General features: G+C 37.7%; 1 protein-coding gene across 1 annotated transcript in view; it reads left to right on the top strand.

Annotated features, from left to right (window-relative positions):
* Nucleotides 1-24,591, top strand: part of ANO2 (anoctamin 2) — a gene marked incomplete at both ends in the record, with an annotated part of 168,564 nt that overhangs the window by 62,413 nt on the left and 81,560 nt on the right. The window contains 2 exons of the mRNA XM_084276614.1: nucleotides 3,873-3,955; nucleotides 17,483-17,566. Coding sequence (XP_084132740.1) covers nucleotides 3,873-3,955; nucleotides 17,483-17,566 — 167 coding nt within the window. The remainder of the gene's footprint in view (nucleotides 1-3,872; nucleotides 3,956-17,482; nucleotides 17,567-24,591) is intronic.

Here is a 24,591-nt window from a genome sequence, read left to right as displayed (position 1 = left end):
TATGAAGCTGGCATGCATCAGAGGGCCAGCCAGGGGCTGTCTGTGCTGGGACGGGAGAAGGCAATATTATGAGGCTTTCTGCTGGCAGCAGCAAGCTTTTGACTAAATGGAGAGGAGTTGGATAGTTCAGGGAAGAGAAACATGTCCTTTCTCCTCTGCTGCCCTGGTTAATAACACTTCTGAGTTTTGCCGTGTTTTCCCTCATTTTCTGTTGACATGGGAAGTCCCTTAACACCTCACGCATTTGGGGCAGGAATGTATTTGGGATTGGTATGATGCAGGCAGCTGAATGGGTTTAGTTTAAGGACAGAATGCACTTCCATGTGTGACAACTTAGTCACATAATTTTATCAAAAAAATTTATGGGATTCCAAGAACAATACTACTGTTACTGTTTTAATTATGATATGTTCTAACATTTTCAATTTGAAAAAGCTTAGTTTTCTGTAATGGCAAGTATACTCTGTCTCCCGGAGGGTATCAAAACAATTCATAATTACCAATTAATTCATTGTAGTATTATTCTTATTGTTTCTGGCCTCACCTCTGCCCTGAAAAGTGTGGGCATTGTGTTTCACTGATTATTGCCCTTGTTGTGCCCTCATTCTCTCTAGATTTTTTTATTATGAAATTTAAAGATGCTATTGCTACTGTAAAATGTATTTACTTTTCCTTATTCAGCGTTCACAAAATGAATTTTTCATTCTTAATATGAAATTTACATTATTGTACTGTAGCCATCCCTCAACAGCTTGTTTTAGAAATGACTGGTTGTACCTTGGTGTTGGATGCGGATTATCATAAGGTTTTTAAGGGACTTGCAGACATAACAGATCATGGAAGTAGGTTTTTGTTTACCAGTTCCTGGAAACCCTGCAGCACAAATTAGAGAATATGTACACACCATGCCTGAGAGAAATGGCAAAGGATAATGAATCTATATACTCTCGGGGGATGACTTATTTCCCTACTTCCCATTGCTGCCAATCAGTGTAGGCTGGCATATAAGGGCTCACAGTTTACCTGTTGCCAAGAAGCATGCAACGCACTGCCTAGTCCAGGTTTCAGTGTACCTGTGTGGACAGCATGTGTATGAATCACAATTTATTTACTCTTTCATAGGTAAATAGTATTTTCCCAACAGACAATCTGTACTGTAAACTTGCATCCATGCAAATGATCGTTTCCGTGCAGCCTCATCCAAAATAAATATTATTTTAGCATCGGCAATGCAATGCACAAAGCAAAATGCTGACATATCCTTGCACTAAGATAAATTAGAATCTGTAAAGGAACAGAAATGAACAAAAAGTTCCTTATACAATGCTTTTTTAAAAAGGCATGTAAGAATAACAACATTCTTTCTGAACTTCAGCTCCCTCCTTCCTCCCCCGAAAAAGTTCCCCACAGATTGGAAAAGTCTGTTCTTGGGACAGTGATAACTGAGCTTGTCAGTGCAAGAAAATACAGCCATGTTATACAAAGAACAGGGAAGTATCCTTTACTAACTCTGCCCAGCTTGCCTGCTAAGTATTAGACTCCACCAAATTTTGTTGCTTTACTACTAGGAAACGGTACTGGTTACATCTCGAGCTCATTCTGCTGAATGACAGGTCTCATTTACACACCTAATCATCTTCCCTCAAAGCATATTGAATAAATGTTGCCCAAATGCTTTTTTGAAGGATAGAGTATAGTAATGAGGAAACCACCATGTCTTATGACTTACAACTGTATACTTAAAAGAGCAAAATAAGGTTACTAGAGCTGGCTTCATGTCATAATTGTGTTGGGCACAGGAAGTCTTTTATCCTACTTGCCTTCTCCCATTCCGTAAAAGGCAGATGACTTTCTATGGTTAGTTTCTTGAAAGGAATAATGCTTTTACTAGCTGAGCCGTATGTCTCATAAAGTGTCTTTGTGATTCCAGCAATAGTTTGCAAAATGACCATATTCACAAAAATATGGATTAGTGCCTGGCTAATTTGGCTTAATGTGTTCTGGGATGCTGAATTTCAGCTGTCAGATGTGTTTATTAGAAGGACAGTTGAATATAATGAGGCTGTTTTTCTGCTAGCGTCAGTCAGTGCAAACTTGCTGATTTCGGAACAGCTACTGCATCTAGCCAAATAAGTTCTTGTGGAGCTAAATGTGGAACTGCCTTTTTGAATAACAGGAAAAAATGCAATGAGTAATAGCACCCTATAAAATAACCAAATGTTTTTGTATTTAGGATATCTAAAACCTCTTGAGTTTTCAAAACATGCTAAATATAGCTTTTATATGTCCTCTCCTCTGTAAGGAAGGAACTGAGGTAGAAACTTAATTACTTAATGTCTCGATTTACTTTTAGTCTGCTGTTTAAATCATATTTATTTCTTACATTATGGGAGGATACCTGTACAGAAAATATTTGCAGCTGTGGGAGTAGATTCTGTCTTGTATGAGTCAGGTTATTGTAATAGGGATCTAACTTTTCCCAGTGTTATTGTACAGCTCACACCAAGTGTAGATGCAGTGAAAGGAAGCTGGATCTAGTTCTCCACTGTTGTATGTCTTGTGGAGATATCTACAAGATGGTCAAAGTGATGAAAAGACTGCTGTGATGTAATGGCATTTTTACAATCCCCCTTTCACCAACTGAAAAGGGGAAATGAAGCACAAGAAAATGGAAATCAGTGCCACCAGTTGTTATAGGTATAGCTTTTATTGGTATGGTGGAGATTTTTAGTTGGTATATATTGGTTTAGTATTGATGTAGTTACCTGGAAATAGGTGTCCACAAGTCAAGAGTAAGAAGCGCTTCTAATAAATATGTAAGCCCATAAATCATGAGCATCTAGGGAAAATGCTATCTAGGGGAAACGAGTTATGAGAGGATGGTCAGGAGACTCTAAATATGAGGCAACAGTATAGCATCTGTTCCTTTATATTAATGAAAAAGAAAAAGCAGAAGACTGAGCTAATGGCCAGTCCTTCAGGACACAATCACTATGTGTTTATACAGGACAAAAGCATTCATAGAATCATAGGATCACAGAATGGTTTGGGTTAGAAGGGACCTCAAAGATCACCTGGTTCCACCTCTCCTATCGTGGGCAAAAACACCCTCCACTAGACCAGGCTGCCCAAAGCCCCATCCAACCTGGCCTTGAACACTGTCAGGGATCCAGGGGCAGCCACAGCTTCTCTGGGCAGCCTGTGCCAGGGCCTCACCACCCTCACAGTGAAGGATTTCTTCCTAACATCTAATCTAAACCTGCCCTCTTTCAGCTTGAAGCCATTGCCCCTTGTCCTGGCAATACACTCCATGCTTAACAGTCCCTCTCCCACTTTCCTGTATTGATGACTTGTTTCAGTAGCAGGCTATGCCTACCTCTTCATGCTGTTTCTGTCTGGTTATAAACATGGACACAGCAAAATCTGTTTGGCCAGTTAAAGAGTTGCAAATCAATATTTAGACCTAGATTTTGTTTCAGCATATGCTTTGTATTAATGAATTATAGAATGACTCGTTACAATTAAGAGAGCTGATGTTGTTGGGGTGGATATCAGGAGATATATGTTCATTTCCAGCCTCTGACAAGAACATATCAATGCCTTTGGGCAATCTTTCTGGGTTTTTTTGTGTGTGTGTGTTAAAAAGACAGTAATTATTATTTCCATACACTGCTTGTGTTTCTTCTTTAAAAATGGGCCTGGGGATGTTTCTTAGTACTTATTTATAAAGGGCCTAGCATAATGGGCTTCTAATATAATTTTTGACTTATAAGTAACACAAAAATTCACTGTAGTGCAGTGAATTTATAATTTTAACTTTCACCTTAGTGCATTAGATTTATAATTTTAAAATTGTACATTTTTTTTAAAAGCTACTATGTTCCTTGAACAATGGAAGCGTTTGCAGATGAGATTGAGTTACTTCTGGGATCTAACTGGATTGGAGGAAGAAGAGGTAAGTTTCCTTTCTCTGTGCTAATTTACTGTATAAATTATTCTATATCCAAAGATATGCATTGATATTTAGATTTCTCATGAGTGTTCTCCAGCGCAATGCCGTGTTTTTTAAATTACTGTAACAGATACAGTTTTGAGTCCCAACGTATCATTAAAGAAATCCCCACCTAAATCTTACTGGTCAGCACTGTAATTTTAATAACTAACATTGAAAAGGATTAGAAGATAACAGCAGATCATTCTTTGCTGAGAATGCCCATGTGCCATCATACAGAGTGCAGTAACATAATGATGCAGAACATATTCATTATGTATAACAAAAAATCTCTGTGATGATGATTGTAACATGTCAGGATAATGTAAATAATATTTGTGTCCAGGTCTGTGCTGCATCTGTGATGGCTGAGCTCTAGGTACTCACCCACAGAGCTGTTACAATCACCAAATGGAGTTGGTTTCTTGAGAACAATTTTCAAATGCTTTGCAATCAGCTCATGGGGCCTCTAGCTGTACCTGAGTTCACCAAAAAAGTGAGATAGATTTGTTCATTACTCTTTACAATGTCCCTGAATTTGTTTTTAGTTCTGTTCTAAGGCATTGTTTCACATGTCATGCCTTGTGGTCTATTTAAATCGTTGACTTTCACTGGAGGATTATTTTCTAATTCTGACTAAAGGAAGTGCAGCTACTAGACTTAAATATCATATTAAGTACAAGTAGAACTTGGAGCTTCCTTTACATATCCCTTAGCAATAAATGGCTCTAAAACTGGGTCATATTCAGTAATTCAGAACTGTGGTGATTAGATTCTCTTTTGGTTTTAATGGTGTGCAGAGTACCTGTATGGAACAATACAGTGTGCCTTGCTGTCTTCATCAACTTAATAAATTGTAGTCAGGTTTCTGGAAGGTGAGTTGTAAGCCTACCTTGGTTTGGTAGGAGGATTCAAAACCATTTTTTCATGTTCTGGAACAGTTTCTTAAGCAAAAGACCACTTACATGCCTCCCACCCTATTGCTTGAGCTGAGTTCTAACAGGCAGCAGAGTGAAAATAACCTAGCTGACATCATGTGAATAATATTTTTCCACTTTTGTCTATTCCTCAGATAAAAATAATTTTATAAAATGAAAACATAACCCTGAGAACACACATCAGATTTCAGTATTCCTCTTCTTCCAACACTGTTCCAAGATGCAGCCCTTAGCAATGTCTTTAGTGTAAGGGAGACACCTCAAGTATTCTATCACTGATTGCTTCACTACAACTTCCCCTATTTTGCCTCATGTTTCTCAGCTTTTTCATTACACTTCATTCAGTTATGAAGTAGATGAAGCTCAAAGTATAACCCAGTACTAACACTTTATATGTTGTGATTCAAAACAAATGCATCAGCACGTTAGAAATTACTATTTGTCCCATGTAGAGCATCATACAGCTGCCTGGGAGAGCTTTGTACTAATTATAGTACAAACTGAGAATCACAGAATTATAGAATAGTTTTTGTTGGAAAAGACCTTCAGGATTATAAAGTCCAACCATCTATACAGCCCTACCAGGTCCAACACTATGTCTATACAGCCCTACTAGGTCCAACCGTATCACCAACAACATCTACTCTTCCTTCAAACACCTCCTGGGTCAGTGACTCAACCACCTCCAATATCTGACAACCATTTTAGTAAAGAAATTTTTCTTAATATCCAACTTAAACTTCCCCTAATGCAACTTCAGACCATTTCTCCTTGTCCTGTCACTATCTACCAGGGAGAAGAGACCAATCCCCACCTCACTACAACTATATTCCATATAGTTGTAAAGAGTGATAAGATCTCCCCTTAGTCTCCTTTTCTTCAGACTAAACAAAACAATCCCAGATCCCTCAGCTGCTCCTCATAAGACTTGTGTTCTAAGCCCTTCACCAGCCTTGAAGCCCTTCTCTGGACATGTTCAAACATCTCAATGTCCTTTTTGTAATGAGGGACCCAAAACTGAACACAGCACTCCAGGTCCTATCTCACCAGCACTGAGTACAGGGGAAGGATCACTTTCCTGCTCCTGCTGGCTACACTGTTCCTGGTGCAGGCCAGGATGCCATTGGCCTTCTTGGCCACCTGGGAACACTGCTTGATCAACTCCCCTAGGTCTCTCTCCTCCAGACAGCTCTCAAGTCACTCCTCTCCAAGCCTGCAGCTTTACATAGGGTTATTGTGGCACTTAGCCTTGTTGAACCTCATGTAATTGGCCTCAGCCCATTGATCCAGCCTGTCTAGGTCCCTCTCTACTGCCTGTCTACCCTCTGGCAGAGCAACACTCCCGCCAATCTTAGTGTCATCTGAAAATTTACTGTGGGCATGCTCGACTCCCTTGTCTTGGCTCTGTAGCATACTCAATGAACCTACCAGATTTTATTACATTTCAAGTTCATCAGTTGCTGGACAAAATATAAAGATTTTTGCAAAATGCCGTAAAGAATCTATAGAGTTGTGAGGTCCTGTGATGAAGAGCTCTGAAGTGGTAACAGTTTGTGGACAGGAACTGTGGGATCAGAAAGAATCCTTTTTTTATGACAAGTGTAGGAGTGCCAGACACATCTCAGCACAAGTTGAAGAATTAAGAATGTAGAATCATAAAAATAAGACTGGAATAGACCTGAGGGGCCATCCCTTGTGCATGGTAGGATCAACTCTACTTAAATCATTATGAAAAGATGTTTGTCTAATTTGTTCTTAAATAAATCCAGCAGTGGAGCTGTCATTTCCTCTCTAGGCAATCTATTCTAATACTTATCTATCTGTACTGCTAATAAGCTTTTCCTAGTGTCTAACTTAAACAGCCTTGCTAAATGTTCTTTTTCTTTTTTTCTTGTTTCTTTCTTTCAAACGTAGAGTTTGCCTCTGTCCTGTTCTTAGAAAGAATTCAACATAATATCACATCTTTTTCTCCCTTTTTTTTAAAAAAGATGAACTAGCCTTGCTCTTTCAGACTCTTTTCTTAAATAATTTTGTAGATATCTGTATATTCCTGTTACCTTCTGAACATTTTCAAGTTCTAGAGCAAAACTGCAAAAGTTAGATCATGTTTTGTTCACCTTTTATCCATTAGATTCATAAAGATGAGGATAAATTTGTCTGTAAGACAGATACTGGCACCATATTTCACTGGTGGTCAAGTCTTTACAGATGTGGAAAATTACAATGGAAAATGGAAAATTGTGTCAGGTTTGGTCAGAAAGAACTAGCTGTGGAAGGCACAGGATTGCTTAACAGAGCAAAAAGGAAAGGGACAGAATGTATAAGTGAGTAGGTGAATGTAGGTGTTTAAGTTATTTATTATTTAATTTTTTAGAAAGGGAAATTATGGAACCAAAACCGGGGAGTAAAACAACCATAAAAGTTGAAAAGCTGAGAGTGTATTATGTGAATTACTCTGAGATAAATGCCTTCAGTGTATTTTTTGTGGACTCTTGATTAAAAATTTTTCAATAAAATAACTTTCTTTAAAAACACTGGGCCAAATCTTTTGCTTCAAAAGCATCACATGAGAGATTAATTTAGTCCATTTATTTGTAAATGTTTTGGCAACAGCAGTCTGAGAAAGCAGACTCCCTAAGGCTTGTGTGCATATTTGCAGCTGGCAGCTGTACAGACTTCAGGATTTGCGTTTCCACATTTGAAATCCACAAAAATGATAGGTAGCATTGGGTACTGGACTATAAAGTAGATAACTGTTTTGAAAAATTCAATGACTGGTAACTAAATAGGAGGGGGAGAGAAAAGAACAATCACACACCAGAACCACAAAACCAGACAAATCCTTGGAAATATCATGAATAAGCACTCACTGTGTCACGCCACAGATAAATTTTTGGGTAACCCAGTCAATCAGGTTGTGCATTTGTTTTTCAGTTTGTGTAATAAGGGATATAGCCATCAATCAAGCTGGTATAGAGGAGGGAGAACCCATACCCTCTTCTACTTGTGTAGGAGCTAGTGAAGAAATACTAAGGAACTCTTAATTAATGATGTGGGGTGAGGAAACTATTGGGCACCCATGAATCTTCAGAAATTGTATTACTAGAACTCAGGATGTTCCTGCCTTAGGTTTTCCGGGTGGAAGATATTTTATCTCACCAACAGTCCTGTAGAAACTGTAATAGAAATGCAATTTTAGGATTTGAAATCTTAGAATTTGGAGCAGAACTCAGAAAAAAAACCAAGGACAGAAGTCTACACTAACTGAAATTCCAACGACTTGATATCTTGTTATTGTTCAAATAGTCATGTTGTTATACTGTTTCAGTATAACAAGGAGGAACATAGGTGTCTGTCTTTGCTGGAAACCTGTCTGGTGAGCTACAGTTTTAAATTACAGTCCTAAACACTGTAAAACATTTGCAGACTTTCTTATCAAACTTATTCCCAAAGTCCCATTTCTCTTTTTGCTGTTTAGTGACTTTAAAAAGTAAATATTATTGACCCTTTAAGGGAAGACCCTAAGATACTGTGTGGATTATCCCTAATTTAAGATAAAGAAATAAGCAGGGCAGGTTGGGTAAAACAAAACTAAATAGCCAGCAGACCTGGTGACATTAAATATGATTATAGATATATTACATTCTCTCCTGCCTCGATCATGGCCTATCTTGATCTTCTCTACTATGTTTTTGCAGTGTTTTGTGATGTGATTAATTTGATATTTTCAGCTTGTCTTCCAATTTGCAAATTATAAGAGCAGACTTCTTTTCTGAAGTTCTAATAGTGTCTACTGAAACAGGCAGTACAAGACATTTTTGTTCACCTAAAAATTGGAGGAATGAAAAGCAGATTCTAATAAAATAGCTATATTCACAGCTTTGTCCTTTTGGGAAAAAAATGGTCGGTAATGGTAAAAGGGGAATATGTTGCTATAATATTTTGTGTTGTCTCAAATCTCTTCTTTCATCCTGACTACTTTTCAGGTTTCCTGTGCCAATGAGATCTTAATTTTGGGTTATTTTCCCCAGATGCATTATCTCACATTTTTCCCATGTCTATTCTGATTTTCCTGTTAGGCTCATGGTTTTAAATATTTTTGATTGTTTTGTATCGTTTTCTTTACTACATTTTCTTGGGTTTCAACACACCTTCTAGTAAAACTTCTGTCATCTACATTAAATTTCCATTAACACATTTTATCTAATGATCCTAGGATAGCCCCTATTTTCTGAACAAGTCCTTCCAATATTAGATTTAAGTGTTATGCTTAGGAGAATGAGAGGGCTTTTTAAAGATGGTTGGTAAAGGAATGTTGAAAAACGGATGTTTTACCTCAGGCTTTGGGGGGAACTACTTCGTACCAGCTGTTGCTCCATTAAAAAATTACACATGAAGGCATACCTTAAACATGTTTTAATTTGTAAACTATAAGAACTAAAGCAGGTGATAATTCCTTTGATTGCCAAGTTAGTAATGACATACGTTTGCATTTTTTTTGTTCCAAGACTTGATTCAGAAATGTGTCACAGTATACTGGGAATCTGGTTGATTTCCTCTTTTATTTCTCTTCTACCAAGTATATAAACATGCTTTCATTTCCTTTCTTCTATTCCTTTGCGATTATAACGACCCCTCATGTCCTTTCTAGGACAGAATTGTCTACAAGCCTCAAAGCTCTTTGATTCCTTATAGGTAGGTAGTCTTGATTCCTCAGGATGTTGTGGGCTCTCCTCCAGTGCAGCACATCTCACTGCTGTGGTTGTTGTTGCCCAGGGTATGGTCATGTCATTTATAATGGAAAACAGTAGCTCCTGGTAGAGGAAAGGAGCAACAGGGGGGAAAGTCCTGCTTTCCAATAGTCCTCTGTCTTGACATACTGCATTCTCTATCTTTATACAACACTGCCCCTCTAGACTCAGGGAGCATCTCTAGGCCTTTCCTTCTTCCTCTACTCCTTAACAGTGACACAGGAGAACCAGTTGGACAAGTAAGGTTTGCCAGTGATGTGTTTCTTGCAGAAGCAGCAAGATATGGAGTGAGGATAGCGGATCAGGTACTGCAAGGGAGTGTGTGTTCTGAGGGAAATAGGTGGAAAAGGACCTTCTCTTATCTCAGAACCTCACAGACGCTCTTTTGAGGTCCCCCAAAGTCATAGTGCTGCATCTCCCAGCTCTCTCATACAAAGGCCTCTTAGACACCATTGCTTTTTCTCACTGTATTTTTCCTCCCCTCTGTCTTCTTCTGTTGTACCTAACATGACCAGTTTTCCTGTGCACTGAAGATGTTTTGAGTTGATTCTGCATTAGGTACATTAGACACCCTGACAGCCTCCCTTGCTATTGGTGTTAACAAGGATATGAGAGTCTGGTCCTAGTTTGGCCAGTTAATCCAGGAACCTCAGCAACACACATAATAATAGAATGGCTGTGGTTAGAAGGGACCTTAAAGTTCATCTAGTTCATCACTATGTGTTCTCTTGTGTTGGGAAAGAACTTTCTTTTTGAAGGAAGTCCTTTCTTTTAAAATTGCATTTTACATTTACTAGTGTGTATGAATGGAGGCTGTCTTTGTTTTAACCCCAATGAAATAATGTGGAAATGTGTTAAAAAACTTTTCTTCTTTTGTTTGTTTTTCTCTGAAATCTTTCTTTGGAAGTTCTAGACTCCCAGGGTGAAGCTGCACAAAATGTCTCGATAGGTCACAGATACCACTAGGTAGAGATCGCTTCCTTACTTTTATGTTACACCATTCTAGTGTCTTCTCTATCACCTGAAACTACTGACTAAACATGTGAAGAAGTAATTGCAGAAATGGACAATGTTTGTGATGGAGGATACCAATTAGGTATGTTTTCACATTGTGCATTGTGCAGTGGATGTGAAGAATGTGTGGAATAGGAAGATCCTTTTAGCAATGGTGACCCATTAAAACCTTTCATCTCTATCATGCAACTTAATTTACAGACTGCAACTGCATAGCAGCCTAAGGTAATCTAACTCAACACTACTGTGGTGCTATTATCCCATCCATGCAATCATAGAATCATGGAATGGTCTGGGTTGGAAGGGACCCCAAAGATCATAGCGTTCCAACCCCCCTGCCACAGGCCACCAATCTCCAGGCCTGGATCTGCACAAGGTTGCCCAGGACCCCATCCAACCTGGCCTTGAACACCTCCAGGGACGGGGCAAATCATGTTCTTTCTCTAACATGCATGCTGGCAATCACTCAAATGAGTGGTGAACAGTTCAGGCAGCTGATCCAGCTAAAGGGTATCCGGGGGTGTGAGGTGTAGATTTTTTTCTGGTGATATCATGCGGCTGCATATGCTCTGGTGTCCATGTAAGGACAGAAATGGAAATGTGTGGCTAGCACAAGGTGAAGTTGAGTCTCAGAGTATGGGAACCCAGGCTTGATTGGCTTACGCCGCTGTGAAACTCAAACCCAAAATATAAAAGCTTTTGACTACAAATTCATCATTTGTGTTTGCTTCAAATAAGTTTTCATGAACATTCCTGCCTGTAGATCCAGTTGGGATATTTATGGGAAACAATTAAAAGAGGCACTAGTATGGCTGAAACAAATTAATAAAGACTGAACAAATATTTATGGTGAAAGACAGACTTTTAGTTCAGAACAGCTAAAGTAATGTGGATTTTCTCAACATGAGGGAAGAACCAATGTTCTGCTTTAGATCATGGTTCAAGTTGGTGAGTTCACAATGGTTTGGAAAGAGTAGTTGGTGAGAATATACACCTCCTAGCACCAGATAATTATAGATATTTTAAGGTTTTTGTTGGCTTGCCTCCAATGTATGTAGTTAAATGTACTTTAGGAAATGTACCATAAAATGCTATATAAAGTCCCATAGTTTTTACCTAGTAAGCCAGGTTGCCTGAAAACCGTGGGTCCTAGGTACACACAGGCTGAAAGGAAGAAAACCCCAGGGAACTGAAAATCCAGAAATATCATAAATAGCCAGGGCTGAGAAAATACTATTTTATAAAAAAATTCCAATCTATTAGTACCTGGAAGAGAATTTCCTGTGTGGCAGAAAAACCTGGCCTATTTACAAGTCATCCTTATTAAAACGATAGAGACTTTGAGATGTGTCATGCTAGAAACTTTCTTACCTTATATTCACTTATCTGTCCCTAGTAAAGGCAAGGCAGGGAAGCTAATCTGCAGTAGTTCTGTCTGTGACATTGATCTAAGTACTGAGTATTAAGTTTGATTTAGCATTCAACTTTGACAGCTATTTGCTCACTCAATCATAGATCTAAAATGGATGACAGTTGACAAGCTGTAGCAGGATGAATTTAGAAAATATTTGCCCCTTGCATGCATCAGTGAAACTTCTCTTTAAGTTTCTTGGGATCACCATGGTGTATAAAGTGCGCTAAGTAGCCTTAGGCCAATGAAAAGTTCAAGGCCCAGTGTCTATTCATTTTGATATTGCTTAGAAGAAAAATACCTCGTCCTAGTTGGAGGAAACAGTTGGTTTCTAACCTTGCTAATTTGTAGGATATTTTTTATATTGAGACCATAATGTTATAATTTGTGAAACAGCTATTTTAAATTAAATTTGAAGGGTTTTGCAGTGTTTATTGTATTTCTTTTTGCAAGAGCTACAAATCTGTAATCCATCCAAAGTACACTCAATCTTAAATATTGACAGGGAAAAATTTCAATAAACACATTCTGCTAAAGAGTGCCTCCACAGCCAAGTGTTCCCACTGTTGCACATTATCATACCAAAAAAAAATAAAATAAAAGAGAACAGTGCTTAGAGGGGATACAATCCATTTTTTAAGAATATTTCTTTGGAGAAGGGGTTCTATGCTGATATTAATGGCTACAGTGATAGGGTCTTAGTTCATTACTGCAACTACTTGATACCAGCATACCAAGTGAAAACAATATATGTGACACTGATATGCACAGACATTTTCTAGAGTCCAGGTAATATTGCAGAGCAATAGGGTAAGATGGTAGTCATTCCACTGGCAAGCTGGGTGATGCCCCATTTTAACAGGCTAGCATGCAACAGTTGGCTTGCTTTATGTTTGTCAGCTCATTTGTTTCAGCTATAACTTATGCAGTAGAATAAATAATTTTAAGCAAAATTTTCAATACCATAGTTCAGGGGATGTTCACAGAATTCCACTTAGCAATGTAGGAGTATTTAAAAGTGATGAATTTGAATTGAATAATGAACAAAATTAAATGTTTCTATACTCTGCTGCAGTTATTCATAAAATATGACATCTTGACATTGCAATGGAAGGATTTTGTTCTTTGGTCTTAAGGGCACTTAAATATTTGAGGTCCTATTTTAAAATTTAGTTTTGAAGGCCATGCTGCAAAGCACTACTACTGGTCTTGCTCTGTGGGAGCAAATAAAAGCTATCTATCTATCTATCTATCTATCTATCTATCTATCTATCTATCTATCTATCTATCTATCTAATCCATCCATCCATCCATCCATCAAATATATTTCCATAGGATATCTTATGGGTTCTTTTGAATACTTACATTCTATGTTGCTTTACTATACCTTTGACAGTTGAGTTCCTATGTACTTGTACAGGGGCTTTTGTCTTTTAACATCCCTAAACTTAAAATAGTGTTAGATGACTTATTTAAACTTCTGTTTTAATTTTACATAAATCAAATTTATTGTGCACGTGATCTGGTCTAAAAAGTTTGTCAACATCTACCTGTGATACCTTCACACATGCTGAGATATAAAAGTACTTTTCCTTGGATGAACCTCCCATTACCAGCCCAGTCTAAATCAATCACCGGTGTGAAAGATCAATCTCTTTCTTAGAATTCTCTATCCACTATCTACTGTGTCATCATCATTGTCATCATAAGTAGAGGGGTTTAGTCCTTGATATGTAATAACTAACCCTCTTGCAGCAGAAAACATCTGGGTTCTCTGTTCTCTTCATTCCAAGTTTCCAGCTTGGTTTGGGACAGTAGCTGGGTCATTCCAGTCTTGTTTGTGGAAACCTTCTTTCCTACCAGCGTGCATTGCTTTGCTAATCTGCTAGTTTTCAGCATATTAGGATAAGGTTATTCAATGAATTCACAATGTTTCTTTGACTTGCCTTAAAGTGTAAAAATGAAGTAGTATGTTGGCTTATTTTTTCCTGATAATTAATTTGGTCTGTTAATCTAAGGAGGTTCACGTATATCTCTTCCAGATAATATCAGAATATATATTCTTATCAAACTGGATCATTACTTACTTAATTTGCAATGTATAGTGGATACACGTGTTGTATGTTTAAGGCAAATTCTGGAGACCATTCTCAGGGAAGATTCCCACTGACGTCAATCTGAGTTTTGTCTGAGTAAAAGTTTCATGATTTAGATCTTTGTTTTCAGGATGTGAATTATCATTTTCTACTCTGAGCACTCGTTTGGCCTCAAAGTACCTTGGCTCACATGGTTTTCAATAAGTGTCTGGCAGCTGTACTGGCAAAACTCCAGCATCGTGGGATTCATATTTATCCCTACATGGACATTTGGCCTTCTTCAAGTCATCACAACTATTTCTAGCTTATTGTCCTAAGTGTAGAACTCTTCCCATTTTCAGACAAAAAATTGATTCTGAATCACAATCTTTTTACAGCAGAGTGGAATTGCTTCTTCACATCCATGTATATATGATCAAGTATCTCTAAATCTGTATTGTAAAGAAATGTTTCATGCAATATACTCATAAAAAGAATACATAGATAACACGCATTCCAGGAGGTGCTGTGATCTGTTCAGTCAAGAGTAAGATGACTTGGCAAATACAGTGCAGACAGATCAACTGATTTTCCAATCCAGATGTAGGCGTATGAAATGCAGTTAAAAGGACATTGAAGTGTCTTAGTAGGAAAACTTAGCATGACCAACTTTGAACAGAATATGCACTCAAAGCAGAACTGGCAGCAGCACACAAGTAAGTTACAGTACAGCATTTTGCTTGGCATTTTATTTTCTCACCCTGTTTCCTTTCAAGCCAGTTTTCAAAAGTTACTCTGACCCCTGACAGCTGCCCTGGTCTCCCAGAATTCTTTGCTAAGCAGAAAATAAAAAAAGGAAGAAAGCCAATTCAGCTCTGCAGGTGCTCCCATAGTATGACTACATCTCCTCAGTTTCTTAGAGCTTCATTTATTTCATTTCCCTACTTTCACTGAGGTGTCTCCTTTCATGTAGCTATCCGTGCCTGATGCCTGCATCCTTTCTTCCTTTAAGTCTAAAGATGTTTCTTCCATCTGACCTCTGAACCTTATCTAAGGAAGCATGATACAAATTAATGGAAATCAACAAGCTGGTGAAAACTTACAAAACATCAAGATATGTGCATTCACCACAGCATATTTAAACACTTATTACTGTGTCTTTGCCTTTCCTGCCCCCACCTGCTCACTGCCATTTTTTCTGATAATCAACTTCAGTAATGTCAGTGATGACCTGTGACTCATTATTTCTTGGACTTCTATACAATTGCACCCTTACAACATGTATTATTAATTTGAATAGTACATGAAATTATAAGTGTAAAACAAGCTGTCATGCTAGCAGTTTAATTGTATTTGTTTGGTACAGCATGGTAGTACTAGAGTCTCAGAGGCATAGCCATACTTGAGCTTTAGAGAATAAAAGTTCCCTCAAGCCTGTCACATGAGTATCAGTCCCCTGCGGAGCAGTACAATACATGTACCATTTGTGGGACTGACATACATATAGGGCAGACATTCATATGACTTGTTTATAGAGTTCAAAAAGATATGGAAATATGCATTTAAAGCAGTCATTTAAACAATAGTGTGTTCATATACCTGTTCAGTGCCTCAGGACAATCTCATGATCAGGATAAACAATATATCGGAAGTCTCTCTGTGTCTACATACTCATGTGCAAAAGAGAATGCTCAAGACGGTGACTGGTGTAGTCAAAACATCAGATAACAGTAAATGAATGGCATGTGTTCCATGCAATTCCTGTTCTACTGTCCATGTAGATTAATTTTTTTAAATGTTTTTTATTCTCTTCATGGCTATTGGATTCATTAAAAACTGTGAGTAAGTCAATTTTGTGACTGGGCTGATAAACATATTCTAACTATGGGAAATAAAACTTTTAAGTCATGGTACACAGGCATTTCTGCAAAAGCCTTGACAAGTGAATGTTTTTCCCATGATGCCTCTGAAGTCATTCAACACATCTTTGGCCTACCTTCTTGTAGAAGCCCAAACTTATTTTTTAATATTTCGATACAATGAAATGAATTCTTTAGCTAGTTTCCATAGCATGAATCAAACAGGATAGGGACTGTTCAGAGGTGACTGACTGTAAAGCACTGCTGATACCGCTTATACACTATTTCTAGTCTTTTCAGGGTTAGTGACCTGTGACATTTGGTACCAAAGAGAATTTGAAGACAGATTTGGGAAAAAACAGTATCATTTGGAAGCAAACCTTAAAAGATTATCGATAAGGGAAATTGGGTTGGATCCAACAGCCTACAAGAGGCAAGGCAGCTGCAGGTCTATGCTCCCAGTTCCAGGCTATAGTGTGGTTAAGCATGTATTCCCAGCAAGCATACATACATATGTGCATATATACATGTCCAGTCACACAGATCACACAGATAGAAACAGCCAGCACACACACCGAGCACAGTGACCTCATCCTGCTGCTCCTCTCCCTGGTTGAGCAGGATGAAAGTTTATTAGTGAGAATATATATATGCACATATACAATATACAATGCAGATTCATCCCAGGAGCTGGGCTCGTTCAGTCTGCCCAGTTGCAGACCGTGGACACCAGTGTCCCCATCTGCTGGCACTAGAGGTACAAATATGTGAGGCTGCAGCCCCTTACACACACATCCACTCTGCTCCCACAGAGCTGGCTGAGACTTCACTGGTCCCCCTGCAGCCAACCCACCCTGGTCTTGACCTTAAAGAAACACATGCACACAGGCGAGTCTCACCACTAGAGACCCCTGGACCCTGTGGTCTCTCTGGCAGCTTGCTGGGACTCCCCTGGTCCCTCTCATAACTGACTCCACCAATGTCTCACCCTTAGAGACTTCAGGCACTTCAGCTACTTGCCAGCTGCTCCAGTTCAACCTCCACTATTAGTCACACACACAGTCTCACACCTGCTCTCGCTGGTGTTCAGTCCTCCATACAGACCAGAAAATTATTCACATGTGACCAGCCCTTTTTATCTTCTTATCACCCTACTTTCCACACTCCAAGTGAACTAGATGACTCTCTTCCTCACCTTTGGATCTTCCACTAAGCATCCCATACCAAGTCCTGTGCAATCATTAAATACTCTTCCCCTGCAACCCATAAAGCATCCCATACCTCCAGGCAGTGATCCCCCTAGTTCAAAAGGTGCTGTGGTGTTGAATCATCTTAATACCTTAGATCATGAATAAGTGTCCAGAAGCTTTTTTTTTTTTAATTTATTTTCTCTTCTCTTAATCATAATCACACTTTTGGGTTTTGTTGTTTGTTTTTTTTCAGGAGCATCCCAGACCAGAGTATGAAACCAAACTGCTGCAGAAAAAGCTGAAAAATAAAAACACGACTGCAGAAAATTCAAATAAAGTAAGATGCTAATTACTTATTTCAATTACTTTGGATTTTTTTTTTTGTTATTTGTTAATTGTGATTATCTTTGTCTCTGATGGATAGTTTGCAGAGGACACTTTTTTGGTTCTCTTAATCAACTTTTAAAGCTGTTTGCTATGGTTATGGTGTTATGCAGTGCCACTGAAGGGCTTGAGGTCATGATTTTTGGTAGCTCTGCAAAGTAAAGCATTTTGCATGGGAATATGGCTGACAGATGATTCAGGATATAACCTGTAGAATGATGAATGATTAGTAAGATAATCACCACAAGAATTATTGTAACAATGACCTAGAGTTTCACTACTTTGTGGATAATAATGAAAAAAGCTTTTATTATAGTTATTTCATTTGCATACGTAACATTGGCATCTTTAGTCATGTTACAGTTACACAGTTGTGCTGTTTTGGTAGAACTTTAAGTTGAAAAATAATAATTGTTATAACATTTTTACATTGAAGTGTGTTTAGGCTTTTTCTGGCTATTTCAAACTTAAGAAGAAATACTCGAGGCTTTTTTTTTTCCAATCCCCTGTTGTAAAATGCTGAAAAACATCTATTTCCTAAGAACTTTTAAGTTCCTGTGGACCTTTTCTATTAGGCTTGGTTAAACATTCCTTATTCCTGTACACCGCATGCGGCACCAAAGCCGAACCATTCCAAAACCGTTTCCAGGTAGAAGAAACCAGCTTGCTTTGTTTAAACATCATGGACCAGCATCTGGAGAATGCTCCTGTTTTCAGGTTTGGTCCAACAAATTTTGCCTTGAAGTTTAACTTAACCATCCCTTTCTTCTGCTGATCACTGTCAAGATTGTGAAGTATTTCCAGTGAACATTTCATCTCAGTGAGATTGCCTTTCATCTGCTGGGCCTAGCCAAGCGTCACGGAAGACAACTGAAAGATTCTCAATTAGTTTAATAGGCTTTGGATCTTGCCCAATACGAGCAAGGACTTTGACATAGCGCTATGGGGAGGTATTTCCTTACACATTAAGTAGTTCTCTAGGCCTTCCAAGGGAAGGATCAAAGACTGTAAAAGACAGATAAAGCAGCTGCTGCCATTCAGCTTTTCTGACTGAAAGTGAAATCAGGAAACAAGTCAGGGATTGATGCTGTAGAATATTAGACTCCTGCTGCCATGAGGCAGTCTTAGATAATTAGCTTGCTTAAAAGACACGCAAATATATTACATCATTATAAATTAGAAATTAATTTAAGTTAAAATCAAACAATAAAAATTAATAAACAATGTGAAGATTCAGCACTATAAAAATGTGAAGCAGCCCTTTCAGATATCACGAAGGGAAAGGCTTTCCTCGGATTATTTTTCCCCCAATTACTTTTTATATTGATGTCTACGGAAAAACTGCACTCAAAAAGAAATATATTTGTTTCAAGATTTTTTAGGCATCTGCAGGCAAATGCAAACTTTCTTCAGGGCCCTTACAGGAGGCAAAGTCTTGTTTTGGAAATTGACCTAGGCATTTTGAACCTCAAACTGCAAAAGTGTAAAAAACATTTAGTAGTATTTAATTCTGAAGTAATTTCTTATGGCAGAATATTTAATTTGGGTTGATTAATGTAAAATTCTAATAAATGTATTAATTCTGCAATTTACCGCCTACCGTTTCTTCCCAAATTGCTGAAATATATTGCAAACTTCTGAGCAGCCTTCCAGCAGTCAATATTTTGCTTACTAATTTTGTTGCAATCACTTTTTTATTTCCTGCAAATCCTTACCAGCAAACAGTACACTAGTCCAGGTTTGGCAGATGAGTTGCTAGAGGTTTGTATCTCAATGTGTTATGATGTTATAAGAGAGAGAAATGTTTGTGTGAGACATGCTGAAGAGGAAAAGGACAGTTCTTTAACTGAAATCATATGTTTAATGTAACTGTGGAAATGCACCATTACATTTTCCTTTGGAAGATCTTAAAAAGTTAGACATTGAGATTGATGAGTATTTAAGACTGCAGTAGGTCTTCTGCCTAATTTTTAGATGGCTTAATCTTTTCTTTCTCCTGCTTCAGATGGACATATGTTATACTGATTGCAAGACCATTAGCTCGGGAGCTTTTGAATGTCAGGTTAATATTAAGGCACAGATTTCTGTGAGGTCTCCGGCCTGCTACTTCTGTCTTGTTGAGTGGAAGCCAGGGTACAGGACTTTGTCATATTAATAGTGCAGATCTAGTGTCTGGACTTGTATCAAAGTAGTTAAAGATTCAGCCCTCCTAATTTCTTGGTGTTCTATGAGTACACAGATGCCTGTGAGGTCCGTCTCATCATATCTTGATCGACAGTATAACGTTATGGCACACGTCTCTGTGAAGTTCTCGCCTGAATATTTTTAGCTAACTAGTGTAATTTAAAGGCTTATGTTTTGGGTGTAGCTGGTCAACAACTGTAGTGTGCTGTGTTGATATCAAAGGACAAGCTCTGGCACCACTGCCTAAAACTTCTCATTACTTATCTAACATGAAGTCAGAAGTATCCAGTTCAGCAGCTGTGGCTTGTTGGGACAGAAATGATGCCAAAGCTGCAGCTATTGTGAGAATACTGATTTAGAGCTTACTTAAAGGCATATATTTCTATAAAATTACTGGCCTATTTCCAGTATGTTAATTCCCCTGTTCCGGTGAGGATATAGCTAGTTTTATGGCAAGAAACTGAGCTTTTATGTGGAAAGCTCTGTGTACAGCCCTTTTCTTTTTTTTTCCTTGTCTTACTCCAGCAAGGAGTGCCTGTGAAGCTAATTGGGTTATTTTTGCAATGAAGGGATAATGGTTTGGTTATGGACTGGTTTTGTGATTGCTGAGGAAAAATTGACACCACTTGCATAAACTTCTTAAATGATAGCTTGGGAATACCTGTTAGGAGGAAACCTACTTCAGCATGGAGTTTTCCCTGTCCACTGTTGAAGTCATTAACTTTAATGAGCGTGGAAGATGCCCAGCACCTGTCAGGCCCAGTAAACATATGAGTCACTCTACCCAGGAAACAAATTCCAAATCAGCTTGATGAGACTGGCAATAGAAAGTATTACAGATCTAATGTATTACTTGCCCAATGGGGTTTGTGTTACAGAAAATAGCTTTCATACAAATACTACTTAGGTTATTTTGGCTACTGTAATAAGCAAAGAAAAAAAATTCAGCCTACACCACACTATGTGGTTCAGGCTGTTTTAATAAATATTTTATTGGTTATTTTGAAAGTGGGAAAGAAACTGTAAGGGCTTCGAGCATTTCACAAAAGACTGGTGTGAAGTTGCTCTTACAATAACACCCTAAGGTTCTACTGTTTCAGAAGTAATTTAAATCTAAAGGAGTTTAAGCATTTACATGAAATGCCTCAGGTTAGGCAGCATATGCATAAACAGATAGACTTTATGAATTAAAACATACGTTTAGAAAAATGACAAAATCTAAGGGACTGATTTTGGAAACCTGCAATGATCTGGTTTATAATCTGTGGCACTGTTTGATTCTCAGTGGTCATGTAAATAAAGGCTTGCAATGAAGAGCTTCTTGATTCATGTGCATTCAAAGGCTTCATTGTCCTGGCAGCAGAGCTGAGTGCACATGTGTCTGATCATATATTCATCCAAATATGGCAGAGGCAGTTATCATAATAAAGCAATTCCTATTATTTTTTGTTGTTCTTGTTTAATACACTGTAACATTGAGGGTGTGGATAGAGATATTTAACAAATAAAGCTAAAGTTGTTATATCTGCAGAATGTTAACTAAAAAAGGTGTTGGATATTTGTAATCTTCTGATAAGCCGTTTGTCTCTCTGTCTGCAATAGTAATGTTCTCACTGGAAATACATGTAGGTCAGGAAATTAAAATTGGTCTTGTGCCTGATATCACACAGATGGCGCTACATCCAACTCTCACTGGAGCGGATGGAAAGAAAACCTTCCAGTCATTCCTGGGAGGGATGGATCAGGCCCTTACTACTTTTCATTAAATGTCCATCTGATCTGGCTAACATGATGCAACATCATATATATTCTTATCTTTCCTATTTGGCAGGAAACCAAGTAACTCATTCTACATACTTCGCAAGGAACTTTCTTTATAGAAAAAAGTGCTTGTTTCTTGGCTCCTGTTGTTACTTGGAGCAAACTCTGGAAATAACAGAATCTGTCATTCTATCCTGGCTTTAAGTAATTTTGAATATGAAAATGGCAGAATAACTTAGTTGCTAATAAAAATTGTTAATTCAACTGGTAATTGAAAGAAAACCCCAAATTATTTCCAAACTGTTGTTTCAGTTACTAACTGAATTAAAGCAAGATCATTTGAAGACGAAGGTTTCTAGTGTAAGGATGACACAGGTAAATATAAGGTAGAATTATATATTGTTGCTGAATACTTTCAATATATATTTTTATTTAAAATTCTCAGCATTGCAAAACATGAAATAGTAATTCTTGTGACAAGTTGGTTCCTTACCTGGCTCTGCATAAGCAAACCTCCCACAATACCTAAGAAACACCTCAGATGTTGAAGTTCATGTCTTTATTATGCAAGTCATTGATAAGATTAACTGAAGGGAAAAAATATTATTTATATATTAGCTGCAACTCTGTAGAAGAAACCAAGATAATTGCTTATAAATGCTAATTTATACAATCAGAACTCTAAAAAAACTGAAGAAACCCAGAGTTCCTTAATTGCTGATATTAAGAATATATTTTTTAGCATTTATTGGACCATATCACCAAGGTGATAAAAACACCAATGTTGATCCAGTATTTATTAAATTATACAATGTTTTTCCAGCCTGTTTCATTGCTTTACTTTGACAAAAAACTTTCCTAGCAAATGGGGTAGTAAGAGGAACATGTAATAACTGATCTTTTATTTTTTTCTTTTCTACTTATTCCTTGCATCATTAACTTTTGAAGATAAAAAATGGAGAATGACAGAAAATACATGAGGACAGTTATGATGATAATCTTAGAGAGAGAACTCATTCTCTTTATTGTACCAATATTGGGTTGGCTAATTGGATCAAGTCACATTTGAAGGGTAATTTTTATAATTATGATTATTTTAATGTTTACTTGAGTTCTGGATTGCACCAGTTGTATATCAGAGTGTTCATAGGCAGAATTTGTTTCTTCAAAAGACTGTTGGCTTGGTCTTTCACCTTGTTCTCATTTAGATGGCAGTCATGTACTGATCTCCCCCCAGTGTGGTGTCATCTGCGAACTTGATGAGCAAACATTCCATTACATCCTCCAGGTCCTTCTTTAAAGATGTTAAACAGGGCAGTCTTACTATAGACCCCAGCAATACTCCAGCTGTTACAGGGCTTCAGATAGAGGATGACTCATTAGCTAATACCTTCTGAGCCATACCATCTAACTTGTATTTTGCTGAAGTCAGGGCAAATGACATTGACAAGTCTCCTCTTGTCCATAAGTATAATCATTTTCTCCCAAGTTGGTGCAGCATGATTCACCCTTGGTAAATTCAAGTCATAAATCATTGTGACTGCTCACAATCACCTTCTCCTTTATGTGCTCAGAAATGGGTTTCAAAACCACTTCCCAAGGGACCAAAGTGAGGCTGACTCCCTGATTATCCTTTTCTCCTTTCTTTGAAGATGGAAAAAAATTTGTTCTTTCTCCAGTTGCCAGGGCCCTTCCCTGATCTCAATGTCATTCCAGAGATGATGGAGATCAACACCGCAGTAACATCAGTTTGCTCCTCTAGCTTCCATTCCTCTTCTCTGAATGTATAGGTAAATGAAATCACTGCTTCTCTTTTCTAAAGGAATAAATCATCATGTTTTGCTTACACATCAAAATGGTGATTAGGAAATCTGTATGCTTTTTTATTCAACTATTGAAGGCCAAATGGTGCAGATCAGAGCCAGAATTTTCACAAAAATGTATCTAATGCTTGTGAGATCTTTTTTTTCTGTCAAAATAAAAATCAGTGATCTTTTTCAGAAGAAAGCATTGAACAAGAGAAGGCAGGCTGCTGTTTGTTGATCTTATTTGGGTTGCGTATTAAAATTTTGGCTCAAGGAAGATTTTTTTCTGGAGCACTGCTGATGCTTGCATTGTTTAATCATGTAACTGGGACTTAAACATATGATTAAAGTAAAGCACGTGAACATCCTAAATGCAGATACAAATAAGTGCTTTTTTGAATTGAGGCCTAAGCTTCTTAGTGACAACATTAAAGATGATACAGGTCTCTTTCCCATTAAACTGAATGGAAAGACTCATTCTTACAGGTTTTATCCATCAGTAGTTGAAATTAATGGGAATTCTGCCTGAGTAAGTAATAAAGTATTAATCCTTAAATCTGCAGTTACTGTGGATGACTTACTATCACATTGTACCCAGTGAAACACTATAATAACAGGTTAGAGGGTTACAGCAAAGTCTCAGGTTGAAAATTATATCTCCAGAAGTCTACTGAGTTTTAATTTAATGCAGATACTCGAATTTAAGAAGCTCCCCTTTCCTGTGTGCTGGTGACAAAGTCCTGTATCTTGGAGGATATTTTTTACCTTCTGTTGAGCATATTTATAGGGTATATTTCATGCTATTAATCTCCAAGGTCAAACAGAAGCCCAGATTTGGGACAAAATTTACACAGATTGGCTGAGGAAACAACAGTCAGTTAAGCTAGTTGCCAGGAATTTTTTATTTGATGCATACTGCAATCCTGTCTGCAATTTTAAAGAAATAAACTGCATTTACATTAAATTCCTTTGGACATCTGTCCCATGAAGATTGAAATTCCACATACTCCAAGCTTAAATAACTAAAGTAGTCAGTTTGAACTGCTCAACTTTTGCAGCTATTACCATGCTTAATTCAAAAACACTTGCCTGCTGATCTGCTGATTTTCATGATTCACTTAATTAAGGGATAAGATGGCACTGTGTTTGGAAGCTCCTTCACACCATGATATTTCATGTAAAAGATAAACTTGAATTTTTACCATGTTATTGAAGTCAATGTTTTCTC

Source organism: Gallinula chloropus, assembly GCF_964237585.1.
Source record: "Gallinula chloropus genome assembly, chromosome: 1".
NCBI classification, from domain to species: domain Eukaryota; kingdom Metazoa; phylum Chordata; class Aves; order Gruiformes; family Rallidae; genus Gallinula; species Gallinula chloropus.
The sequence above is the reverse complement of the archived record's forward strand: the minus strand, read 5'-3'. Positions and strand labels throughout refer to the sequence as shown.